General features: G+C 32.2%; 1 protein-coding gene across 4 annotated transcripts in view; it reads left to right on the top strand.

Annotated features, from left to right (window-relative positions):
• LOC144453225 (diacylglycerol kinase zeta-like) overlaps window positions 1-13,634 on the top strand; it is a 153,883-nt gene that overhangs the window by 75,252 nt on the left and 64,997 nt on the right. Inside the window, exon 1 of one of the 4 annotated variants that reach the window (XM_078144506.1) lies at window positions 8,700-8,821. The exons of the other annotated variants lie outside the window; for them this stretch is intronic. Coding sequence (XP_078000632.1) covers window positions 8,745-8,821 — 77 coding nt within the window. The 5' untranslated portion in view covers window positions 8,700-8,744. Of the gene's footprint in view, window positions 1-8,699; window positions 8,822-13,634 lie in introns of those variants that run through there. 4 annotated transcript variants of the gene reach the window in all.

The raw sequence follows: 13,634 nt of genomic DNA, 5'->3' as shown, positions 1-13,634 counted from the left end.
GGCATGGTGTTTCATTCATGGGACATTACAGCTAAAATGATGTACATGTAGGCATGGTGTTTCACTCATGGGACATTACAGCTAAAATGATGTAGGCTTTGTGTTTCATTCATGGGACATTACAGCTGAAATGATGTAGGCTTGGTGTTTCATTCATGGGACATTACAGCTAAAATGATGTAGGCATGGTGTTTCATTCATGGGACATTACAGCTAAAATGATGTACATGTAGGCATGGTGTTTCACTCATGGGACATTACAGCTAAAATGATGTAGGCTTTGTGTTTCATTCATGGGACATTACAGCTAAAATGATGTAGGCCTGGTGTTTCACTCATGGGACATTACAGCTAAAATGATATAGGCTTGGTGTTTCACTCAATGTGACAATACATTTAATACACACCCTCAGACAACTTCTAATGCAAAAGAAACATTATATAGGTGCCACGCACAGTGGGGATGTAGAAGTAGTCAAGTTGAAATGTTGATTTTCAGTTAGAAAATAAACAATTGCAGCCATTAAAATCATCAAGTCCATGTGTAATGTTTTCATTAGAAGCCTGTTTTTACTGCACTGTGAAAGAATAGCAATGCTTGTCAGTGTTCAATGTGATTGGGCAAAGGATCCTGCTGTGTTTATTGTGTCTGTTATTGTTAGTCTTGAGTTGAAATATTTCTATCTCTGTGTCAAAAATGAAATGTCCCATGATTGAAATATTAAGCCTACATCATTTTAGCTATGATACTAAATAGACATGTAGTACATCAGATGATTTTGTTAATACATGCAGATAATTACCATACCTATTTATATGTTATAAACTGAAAATATCTATGTACTTATACATTACAAACTAAAAATAGCTGTGTGTCATACCACTTTTGTTAATACAAATTTATTTTATATACACAATTTCTACTAAATTATTCTATTTTTACCATAAATACTATAATTACAATCATTAATATTAGAGTATTTGAGCTTAGTCCTAGATCCTGTGTCCACAGACTACCAATTTTAGCCCACTCAGGCTACCATTAATTATATGAAGATTTAATTTTTAAAGGATGGAAGATATACAGACAGAAAAGTATAAAAAACAAAAGAATTCTGTTCTCAGTTCAGGACTATTGGTCACCATCCTTGGGCTACCACTCTCTGCAATTGGTAGCCTACTAGTACTGCCAAAGAAAAAAGAGGTTCATTTTGAGTCCTGGAGGCCAAGTTCAGTGTAGAATTATTATTTAAGTGTCATTTCAACTTCCTGGTAGAGTTATTGAAAAAGTTGATCCACAACAACAGAATGATTGTATCTATTGGCTCCACTGATAAAATAACACTAATGCAATGACCTGTGAATGAAACATAGCCCTTTAACTTTATTTATTAAAAGAGACACATGCTAGATTTGAATAGTTTTCTCTTGTTATTTAATCGCCAAGGAAACTTGTCTGGGTAGGGTTTTCGAAGTCTGTGATAAAAATATATTTTGAAAACTAATTATAAAGTATTACACTTTGTTAAAAATATATTTGAAAAACTAAATATAGGTATATAGTTGTGCTAATAATACATTTTTAAAACTCAATTTTATTTATAATTGTATAGATGGATGGACCACACAACTACATTATGTACACACAGTGTTCTCCACAAGGGGTTTTGAAAATAAACATGTATGAAACATATCAACCTTTATACCTTTGTTCACATATTATGATGAAAACTGAAAGCACAAAATGTAATTATATTATAGACTTTAATTCGGACAGCGACGTCCATATAAATATATGTTACAGAAAAGCTACATGACTGATGTTCTTAAATATAAGAATTTTAACATATAAATTTAACAAAAAGTAACTTGTCCCATAATTCCACCATATGGGATCTGAAATACAGTAAATCACATGTACATCTTACATGTAATTTCTATGTATACCATGTAAACCTTACAACAAATTCATTCAATTATCTTTAGTCAGGGTGTCACAGGGTATGAGTAGAATTGTTAGCTAGGTTTTTGACTTTCAGGAAAATCAGATTGTAATCTGAATCAGAATCTTGCTTTTGCATACTAGTACATGTAGGATGTTTACTAAAATCTTATTAATCCTTGCTATTCTCAACCGAAACCTGAAACTACATGTAAACGTCATCTTGATAAAAATCTTTAAATATGGTAACACTTCTATATTTGATTGTGTTGCTTAACAAAACTCTTACAAAAAAAAGTAGAACTGTTGGCAAGATTTTTGTTGAAAGTTTATTAATTTTTAATTGTAGTTTTTATTTCACCATATCTTAGCCTTCCCTAACAGAACTTGAAAGTAGAATGTTATGGTTAAGAGAGGCTAAAAATAATTGAGTGAATTTGTTGTACATTTGTTAATTAAGTTTCACACAGTACAATGTACATTTGTATTTACAAAAATGACATTTTATGCTTTCAGTTTTTATTTGAACATACACCCGTAATATCTGAATAAAAGTATTATAAAGTTTGATATGTTTCATACATGTTTATTTTCAATTTCTCTGTTTTAGTCTTAGACATTCCTGTCAGCAATATGACGTATATTGTACTTGTACATGTATCATTTACACACACATGGAAATAGACGCAGAATCACATAGACACATACACATGTACATGAATACAGACAGACAGAGATACACACTTCTGAACTGACACACATACAGTGTATGTACATGTACGTACATACATACATGTATGTAATTTATGTATGTAATAGCATTGCTATAGTGGAATTAATTTAAAATAAATATCCTGTTCGTATTATGGGCAGAAATGGAACACTTCTTGAACATTGGGTAAAAAGACTAAGAATTCTTCAGAGGGCCGAGAACTGTTATACTGCCCTCTAGAGTTAGGATTTGAAAATAGAACGATGTAAGGTAATATCTGTTGTGTTCATTTTTCACTTTTGCCTTTTGTGTACATTTCGGAATCATTTGTTGGATTCTTTGATCTATCACGATTCAATCTGCAATTTTTATTAATTTTTTTTTACATATCTATATACAAATATAGTTCTGTAGAATATATCAGTAATGCCGTTCTTATTCTGATGTATATTTATACAATTATTGTGGTATACTAACCACAAACATTGATTCAAAGCTAAATACACATAAGCTGTGAGTTGTATAGAGCCCCAAAATCCACACATCTATGGAATAATTATATGGTATCATGCAAGCTTAAAGTGGCCATATGGATGAGGATTGGGTATTTATTGTGGATTTTTTAATTTATAAAACAATTTTATCATGGCTTCCTATTTGAACAATGTGAAACAAAATATGCAAATTCCTTGTTTGTAACTCAATTGCAAAAGATTAATAAAATGTGTCAAATTTTTCTTACTGTACGTAGAATAACAAACTTTTTACACATTTTAAAGCTTTTTGCAATGTACAAAAACAATGTATTGAGTTACAAACACAGAAATAAATGGAAAGAAAGTCATTGATATGTCATAATGTACAATGTATTTCCAAGAAATACATTGCGGTTTTTCATGGAAAAAAGGTATATATAGCAATTTCATAGTACATTTCTAAGAAATGAACCATTATTGGGGCACCATGCAGTTTTTCAAGGAAATATGGTACATGTTACAATTTCATAATGCATTTCTAAGAAATGAACCATTATTTGGGCGCCATGCGATTTTTCATGGAAAAAAGGTACATACAGCAATTTCATAATGCATTTCTAAGAAATGAACCATTATTAGGGTGTAACGCAATTTTCACCTAAAAATGTACATTGTTGCAAGTCAGTGTACTTGTAACAAACACATCATTAGTTGGGCTTTAACGCAGTTTTCATATAATTTGATAAGGTACATTGTTGAAATGTCAATGTCAATAAACATTTTACAGATTTATTAATCTTTTGCAATTTATTGAGACTTAGCATAAATTGTTTCACATTGATTTTTCAAGTAGAAAGCCATGATAAAATTGTTGTATAAAATTAAAAATCCAAAATAAATACCTAATCCTCGTCCATATGGCCGCGTTATGGTGCAATTATACATTTGTACATATATGGAAATGTAGGCAAATTTTACTAGATTTCCTCCCAAAAGCCTAGATCTAGTTGTGTGGGATTTTTTGCTAGCGTCTTTCCCCTACCATGCCTGGTTCACTGCCCACCAGTATTATGACGCAAGGTACATGTGTATGGAGATCTGTGGAAATTTGGATTCACAAACGTTACCAAAAATGCACTGGATGTAATTACATGTACATGTACAATGATCGTGATCTGTCAAAAATGTCATGTATCCATACCCACAATGTACGATAATCAATTGGTAAACTTTCTGGTCAATGCTGTTTTCAGTCAAATATTACATCGAACTAGACTGTAAACATTTACATCATGATTTGTCATTAAAAACATCTTCTGCATGTACATATGTACTTCAAAAATTGTCTGCGCAAACTGCTCCAAAAAAACCAAAGTAATCATGGTTAGAGGCACTGGCTCATAATCCTCTCAATACTTATGATGTTCTTAAAAAATTTCACTGCCCAAAGAAAATTGCAAAGTGATCTTGGTTAGGTTAGAAGCAGAAGGTACATGTATCATTGTATGGCTCATATCTTTGCATAATTAATGTAAATGATGATCAATATAAACAAAGTCATTGGGTGTTTAGTCGAAGATTTGAACCACTGGTGACAGTGGTGTGTATGCTCTCAGTAAATCCAGTGGTCTAACCGTCTTAGGTCCGGGACCTGTAGGTTTTTTCCGAACCACTCAAATTTACTAGTACAATGTACATCATGTACTTTGATTGTGTCGTTAATTTAGTTAATGAATAATAAATATGCAAATTAGAATGGATATTAATGAGGGACCAGAAATACTCTCATGTTTGGGAGAACCCTGTGAGATGGTTTCACATAGAGTGACATGGGACCACTAGTTCTGTTAGCAGGATCACTGGATTGTTCATGGCACTGGTCCAGGGACCATCAGTTATAAACAAAAATGATTTGTTTTCCTGGGTCCCCAGTATTGACATTTATCGTTGTTTAGAATGAACATGTACATGTATAGTAGATTCAATACTCAATTCATAAGAACACTATGCGACTTCAAATACATGTATTGTACAGCCACATTTGAATTAAAAATGGCTGCCAGACCACATTTGCATAAATTACATTGCACCAGAGTGTAAACATATCGAGAAAAGCTATAGAATATATACATTATCATATAACTGATTATTTATAAATAAAAAAGGACAAACTCACCATTTCATCAAACGTACATGTACATTTGTAAATGGTCCACCAAGTTTCACATATGTACATGTATGGTTTTAAGCAAAGACAGGATTTCTCAAGAATACATGTACCACGCAAAAGTTATTTTTATTATTTATGAAAGCCAGGATCAAAAATTTAAATCCCTGTTCTGGCTTTAGGTAGACAAGACGTGGGCAGATAAAGTATTAAGTGAAATTGGAGATCGGAGATTACATGTATACAGAGAGTGTACGTGTAGGAAGTGAGGTTGTGCAATGTTAAAATAGTGAATTTTGCGCTGTATGCAGTTTATTAATTTTGAATGTATTCGGATGAAATTGTTGCGTATTTTTGTTCAAACTGACACCATTTAAAAATATTGAGAATATATGTTACTCACTTTATGCCCTTAAATTTAAATCATCAATAATTATTAGTAGTCTAAATCTGCAGTACTACTGGAAGTTTTTCTGCCATTTTATTTTTAATTCGGGCAGGATGAGAAGCTCAGCACGCTATGTCTATTTCTTTCTGTCTATTGTAGCCATTGATGCCATTGTCAAGTACAAATAATCAATCCCTAATCATTTTTATCATTTTTTTCAAGAAATTGAGACTTTGTTTGGGATGTACATGTACATGTAGTTGTCAATGTTAGATTTGACATGTTGAGCTGCCTTACTCTTAGCTTCAGAACCGTAGTTCACCAGAGGGAGCTGATTAGCACAGAAAGACACAATATACATACGAGTCGATGTGGGATGCCGGGTTGTCAGTGGCCGAGTGGTTTAACCACTTGCCTCTTACATATAACATTGCGGTCAGGGTTTGGACCCATTCAGGGTTTGATTAAATTTATCATGCTGTAAGTAAGAAGAGTGTCATTCAGTTTGACTCTAACGTACAATGCAGGTTTTCACCGGGTACTCCAGTTTTCCCCTGCATTAGCACTGAACCAATATAGCCTATAAATGGGACTAGCTCCTGTTCATTATCTGATAAATAAAAATAAATAAATAAAAGATAAGATGCTATCATACATGTACATGTACATGTACATGCATCAATAAATACATTCACGTAGATATTATAAAACAGAAAAATAAGAACAGTAGTTATAGACTTTGATTAAAAGGTTCTGAGGATTCTGTTTTCAGGAAATCATTGGATGGAACCCCTACAGTTTATAAAGGCCTGGAAAGAACCCTGGAAAAAAGTATACTAATTTAGGAGAAGTAATTCTCTGTGTATGTATATTATTTCAGTGTTCACATGAACATTACAAAGAGTAGTGATGTCATAATTTGGACCAAGTCTCAATTTCTATATAGATTGTTGTAACAGTGATTTAATGAAGCAACTACCGCGCCGGGTGATAGGAATTTGATTTGCCAGATTGCTCATTATTGCTTTTCTTCAAGGTGATTTCTTGTAATTATATTGTCGGCATGAAAATTTAATGTTCATAATAAATGCTGGTCTGTAGTAGATGATGTACATGTATGTAGTTCAATTTTACTGGACATGAATTGCAATAAGTGAAATTAAATTAATTTCTCATGAGCTGTCTATTATTTACGATAGAATGTGCCTCAGGGATATATTTCACTGAAAATTAAAGTTATTTAATTCTCTCCAAACTTTGCCTTATTAAAGCTTGCTGCTGGTCCTTTTGAAATAATGAAAAAATTTAGCATCCACCGTCTTCTTGTCAAGGAAATTGATAATCTTTTGTTTTCCATAGAGTAATGAACTATTCGGTGGCCATATTGGATTTGTGGCCATATTGGATTCTAAAATATCTTCTTGATAATTTTTGATTGATTGATTTATTTGCCGGAGGTCAAAAATAAAATTTACATATCAAGTGAGGAAAATGAATTAAGTAAACACATTGGCAATGAAAAAAAAAAAAAAAAATAGGTTTAAATTTCCGGTTGACCACAAAAATACAACGTAGTTTGTTCAAACTAGTCTGTAGTCGGGTTTCCAAGGAAAACATATACAAGACAGTGTACAGTAATATATACATATAACATTTAAAAAAGGATAATAAACAAACACACAAAACATATGAATGAAGTGCAATGTCTTATTCTTAATACAAATAATTATGCCTGTTGAATAATATACAAGGGGGAAACAAGGATTTATTTTGATCGCTATTTCAAGCATTTGTGTGGTGAACCCTTGTTTTTTTCTTCTTGATTTTAAATGAGAATGGGTTGTAGTTTTCTTGGAACAAAGTAACAGCAAAAGTTCATTTCCGACAATGACATGCATTTCAGTTTCAGTAATTTCCCTCTCTAGTAGAAATAGTAGGCAGAACATGTTTTTAATTATGATTGCTGCAGTTAGAAACCTGGAGTTAATACAAATGTACATGTATGACTATTTGAAATAAACACATTTTAAAATTAGCTTGTATTAACAATTGATCGCATACATGCTAGCGTAAAATTTTGGATAAAAAATATCAGAATTTTTGTAAAGCAGAATGGTGAAAAAGAATTAAGTGTACACCTAAATTCAAACTGTATTCATATATGCCATATATTGTTTGTTTTCTATGCATATAAATTTACATATCAATGATGCAAATTTGCATATTTTCTGATACGTAGATGTTAACTGTATACATGTATTTCCTAATTACTGTTTGTTTACAGTACAAAAATAGTTAAAATATATGCAAATATTGTGGCTCAGTCTTCTTTTTTTATTTTATGTTTATAAATAAATCAAACTTGGTGCAAGTTTTCCTCAAATTTACTAATTTTCATTTCTTTGCTACTTGCGGTAAATAAACAAATACGGTATATATTGTATGTTTAAACCCGATCTCAATGTAATTTTTTACTAACGTGTTACAATATCGCAAATACAATAAAGTAGGGCTGTATGCATAAATATCATAAAGTGCCACTTGACTAAATTTTGCATAAATAACATCAATTGAAAAATTTGCATATTTGTACCTGCAAATATTATTTGATACTGTAAATTCATGTTCTTATTTGCATAACATCAATTACTGGCAGATATGACAGTTATGATTCTATACTTATCAATTACCACAATTTATATTCGTGAAAACCACTAAGAAAACACAATTAGCTGGATTACTTTGTAATTGAAGTCTTTTCTGGTTGGACATTATTGACTTGTAAGCTAGGTTTCGACACTGAACAATACAATTTCTTGATTGCTTAGTGCAATTATTGACACACCCATAAGTTATCTTTTGTTGTCACACATCTACGTCTTTTGTAGTGGCATTTTATGCAGGGTTATAAACGTACGTACCAGCTCATTGTGATCATTATCGTTCTTGCCACCCCACGCAGTCATCCCTAATTAAAAAGTGTCGATTACTGGAAATTGCTACCAAGTCACGAATGTCTCTAGTACAATGGTGTATATTTCAAATTGTGGATATTTACAATGACTCACACATTCAACAAGACAAGTCTCTCGTATTTCTTGGACAGCCGTACGATGGTGAAAAACTATGGCTACATGTATGTATTATTTCTTCATCATCATTATTATTTACCAATGTCGATCCTCATAACACTAACCTTTACCATGTAAAAATATCACTAACTAAATTACATTACAGTGTCTGGGTAACCTTTCCTATACACAGTGTTAAAAATATCGACTTGTTTCATTGACTTCTTTGAATGAGCGGAGTAATTTATGATGAGACTCCGAAAATTGATCATCATCATCATCTTGCCCTATGATATGACATTAACTATTAGAAATATCATCATCAAAATATCAATTTTCAATATCTGGGCATCACCTTTCCTGTATTGTAATTTTTTTAAAGCAACATTTACTTGTTTGATTGACTTGTTTATTTAAGTGGAATAATTTATATGATAATGATAGCACGGAAAATTGAACATTATATCAATACAGATACGTGTTTTTGAATGACTAATTAGATTCATTTGATGGCAATAAATGACCTGTATAGTGTATGTGATGTATTGATTCAGGTATATTGACACTGTCAAATGTATCACTTCAGGTCGCATACATAATTACTATAATAGATCTCTCGTTCGTCTGAAATGAACGTTTCAATAGCATGTTAAATCGACTATGAATCGTTACGTTTATTCCTATGAACACGATGAATTTTCAGACAAGTTAACCTGTTTTCATCGAGATAGTTTTCATTTCGTATGGTTAGTATTAAAAATCTAATTTTTTGACCGTAATTGACTTCTTACTATTCAGACGTTGCTATTTCAGATGTCGTGACCCCATTTACATTTGTATCATGGAGATGGTTTCATTTCAGTCTACAGCTGAAATTTCTGATACCATATTTTCTTTCTTTCATGCAAGACGTAACAAAGTGATCTATTTTCCACATAGGTGATTATCTGTAGTTTGCAAATAATTTATATTATAATTTCATTCCTACATGCAAGACTTACCAATTTGTGACGAAGTGACCCATTTTCCGCACAGTTGGTTTTCATTTCAGTCTGCAGTTTGTATTGAAAGTCAAAAAATTTTGATACAATAATTTTTTTCGTACTTGAAAGACTTTAGTAATTTGAGTCAAAGTGGCATATTTTCCTCATAGGTGATTTTCATCTCAGTGTGCAGTTTGTAATAAAGTAAAAACACTAAAAATTTATATCATGATTCATTATTCAATGGATGTCAAGAAGCGTTAGTCTTAATTTACAATATTACTTCTCGGTTCCAATTCGTCATATTCAGACATTTTGTATCCTGAGATAAAATGTAATTCAAAAGATTCTACTTACAATGTAGAACTTCAGGTATGGAATTTTCGCAATGCCATATTTTGGATTTCTGATTTCACATAACATTTTAGGTTTGGGGAATTGTCTAAATACCTGTCAAGTGGAATCTTAGAATTCACTTGATCTCATATTTTAAATATCGGAATTTTCTGACGTTTTTCACTTTAAGTTGTTCACACACACACACACACACACACACACACACACACACACACACACACACACACACACACACACACACACACACACAGAATTTCAGAATTCACAAGATCCCACATTTTGAATTTCAGAATTTACATCATGGTATCCCACATTTCGAAGTTTGGAATTTTCTTTTCCATTATTTATACAAGACTTTGGAATTCTCTTGATCCGATTTTAAGATTTCTTGCCCGTCAGCTGTAACAGTCGTGTGTATTATCTGATATGTCTTATGGGAGCTTTAACAGGTTAAATTTAGATTCTAATCAATTGTTTGTCTTGAAGGCAAGTACATCGTACATGTATAATCAGAAAGAATGTATTTTTCTCACAGTGTTCTGAGGGAACATTTCCTACCACAACTGAACTAAGGTTCAGTGTGCTACATTTATGTATAGGCATCAAGTTTTCTCCGTGTGTATATGTGTGTGTGTGTGTGTGTGTGTGTGCGTGCGCGCGTGCCTGCTTGTATGTGAACAACTTAAAGTGAAAAACTGTTCAATTGATTGATTTCAAATTGCTTATAAGTTATAGTGTTTACATGTAGATGAAAAATTGTTGAAATGAAAACGATCTGATCAGTGGTTTTCGAGTTGCACATGTACATTTGTACATTTAATTGAGTGATTTTCTCTCAAAACAGGTGATCTTTTCCTATGACAGTCTATGAGGTACATGTACATTTGTATGGTTATATAATGTTACAATATACATAAATCACTAGACTATTAAATTCACGTAGGATATTCCATGTATCCTGTAGGGGTGTTTTCATGTTTATCTCACTGCATGTACATGTACATGTATACTCTGTCAGATAGTGGATTTCAGTTGTGCATATGGCCATTGGCAGTATTTTTTTTTTTTTGCAAGAGAAATTTGGTCAGCTTATCAGCATTTGCAAAGGGCAATAATAGTTATTAATATGCTGTAAACCTGCGAATTTTCACTGAAGACTATTTTCGTGTATTTCGCTGGAAAACAAAAATGCAGAAATTAGTAGTGACTAAACGTGCCTTCTTGCACATGAACACAATGTATCAGACTGTAGTAAAAATTAGTCTTTGAGAACAAGCTGAAGATTGTAAAATCACAAAAATTTCAAGTAGTGAAAATATCTAGGTTAAAAGTACATGTCCTTGTTCATGGTGAAATAAAATGTGGTCTTCAACACTTGTGACATTGTATATAATTCAATGTGGTAGGATGAAAATGTAAGAGTAGTAGTTTTGTATGTTACTGCCACAGATGATTATTAAAATAAGTTTCATTTCATGTTATGTTATGTCAGGTAGGTCACATAGCGTTTCTTCATATCAAACAAAAATTACACAGGAAAGTATTCATATCTGGCCTCTGTTCTGTTGCCAAGGACTTTCGAACATATCTGCAGTTGTCAGTTACTTTTGTTTGGGTTGGGATGAGGTGAGTGGTTTTCTAGGCTTTGGAAATTTAGACAATTTTTTATATTGTTATTTAATTTATACAAGTTACCAAATTCACATACAATTCATTGGTTCTTGAGTTCAATGTTATTGATAAATTAATCTATAGAAGTTACAAAATTCACATACATTTGACTTGTGAGTTCAATGTTAATAATAATTAATATGGTCATAATTAGATTGATTTTCCTGAAGCTTTCATTTGAGAGCAATTTCCAATAAAGGCTTGCTTTCAAATTGATATCAGAATTCCATTTTCTCAATAATAGACAGAATTTCAGCTTATTTTCTCAAGGAACTTCGTTTCTCAATAATATTAAGAGACAGAATTATAGCCCATTTTCTCAATTATACAGACCGAATTGTAGCCCATTTTCTCAATAATACAGACAGAATTTCAGTACATTTTCTCAATAGACACAGAATTACAGCCCATTTTCTCAATAATACAGACAGAATTATAGCCCATTTTCTCAATAATAGATAGAATTTCAGCCCATTTTCTCAAGGAATTACAGCCCATTTTCTCAATAATACAGACAGAATTTCAGTACATTTTCTCAATAATAGACAGTTTCTCAGACTTGTACATGTATGCCTTGTGTGCTTGTACAAATGCTATTGACATCGTTTTCAGTACATCCTTTTACATGTAGTTTTAAAGAATAGTCATGCTTGTTATAGAGATAGATCTAAGTTGTACACCACTGGTAATTACATTAATTGTTTGGTAGAATTCAATATACGTAATTATTATTTTCATAAAGGGGCAATCGCACAATGTCACATAAGCTCAATAAATGAACTTCCTTCATTTAGAATAAATCCTCCTTTCCTCTAAATGAATGTTCACAAGTGCAACATCGACACTTTTATATATGATCATCATATATAAACGTGTCGATGTTGCACTCGTCCAGTGCCGTCCAGCGTGAGGAGATCCCTGATGATGTGAACCATGATGAAAATTGTAGCGGTAGCACTAAGATTGATGCAATGTAAAAACGTGATGGTAAACACATAACAGAAACCTGACACTGTACATGTTGTTCTAAGTAAATTTTAATCAACTTATCAGCATCTCAGTCATAAATACAGAACCTGGTATCATTGAAGGGGTGAAAGTTCTCAAAATTTTGTTTGAAGGACATAAATGAAGTTCAGCAATTACATTGATGCCAGACCCCAGTCCCTTTAAACGAGCGAAGTTCATTTATTGAGCTTGTGTGACAGTGTGGGATCATCCCTAACTCAATATAGATATATAGTCATTGTCACAGGAAATGGATGGAGTACCCAGTCTCTCAATGTTTGTGCTACCTTGCCCTGGCATTGTGCTGAGATGTGTTTGAATTTTGTACGTCCGTTATCTCTGAAAGTACAAATGTACACGATTTCTTTAAGAACTGAGCAGACAACAGAACACATCTTCTTAGAATTTATGACAAATGCAGTCAACAAACATCATTTTAAAAAATGAATCAAGTAAAGTCAGGAATGTCTGACATGTTGGAGAACATGCTCTCCGAAAATTAGTCGATAAAGATCAAAGAGGTTAATACAATAAGGTTGAAATTTAAAAAATGAAAATAAACATAATCCAAAAATAATTTTACAATGTTTAATTTATTATAGATATAAAATATAATTACATGTATGATGTATGATTAGAGTATGATAAATTTGTTGTTTTTCTGTACATCTCAAAAGACTGTTTCAGTGTTTGCTATGCCGCAATGTACATGTATCCCATGACAACACCTTATTTGCATAATTGTTATAGACTTATTCTGTCGGTCAATAAAATCTTAGAAAGTTCACAATGTACATGTATCATGTGATGAGTTTGATCTGATAAAATTGGAAGTCGGTAGAATTCAAGCTGTCAAAGT

This window comes from Glandiceps talaboti, chromosome 23 (assembly GCF_964340395.1).
Source record: "Glandiceps talaboti chromosome 23, keGlaTala1.1, whole genome shotgun sequence".
In the NCBI taxonomy this organism is placed as follows: domain Eukaryota; kingdom Metazoa; phylum Hemichordata; class Enteropneusta; family Spengelidae; genus Glandiceps; species Glandiceps talaboti.
The sequence above is the reverse complement of the archived record's forward strand: the minus strand, read 5'-3'. Positions and strand labels throughout refer to the sequence as shown.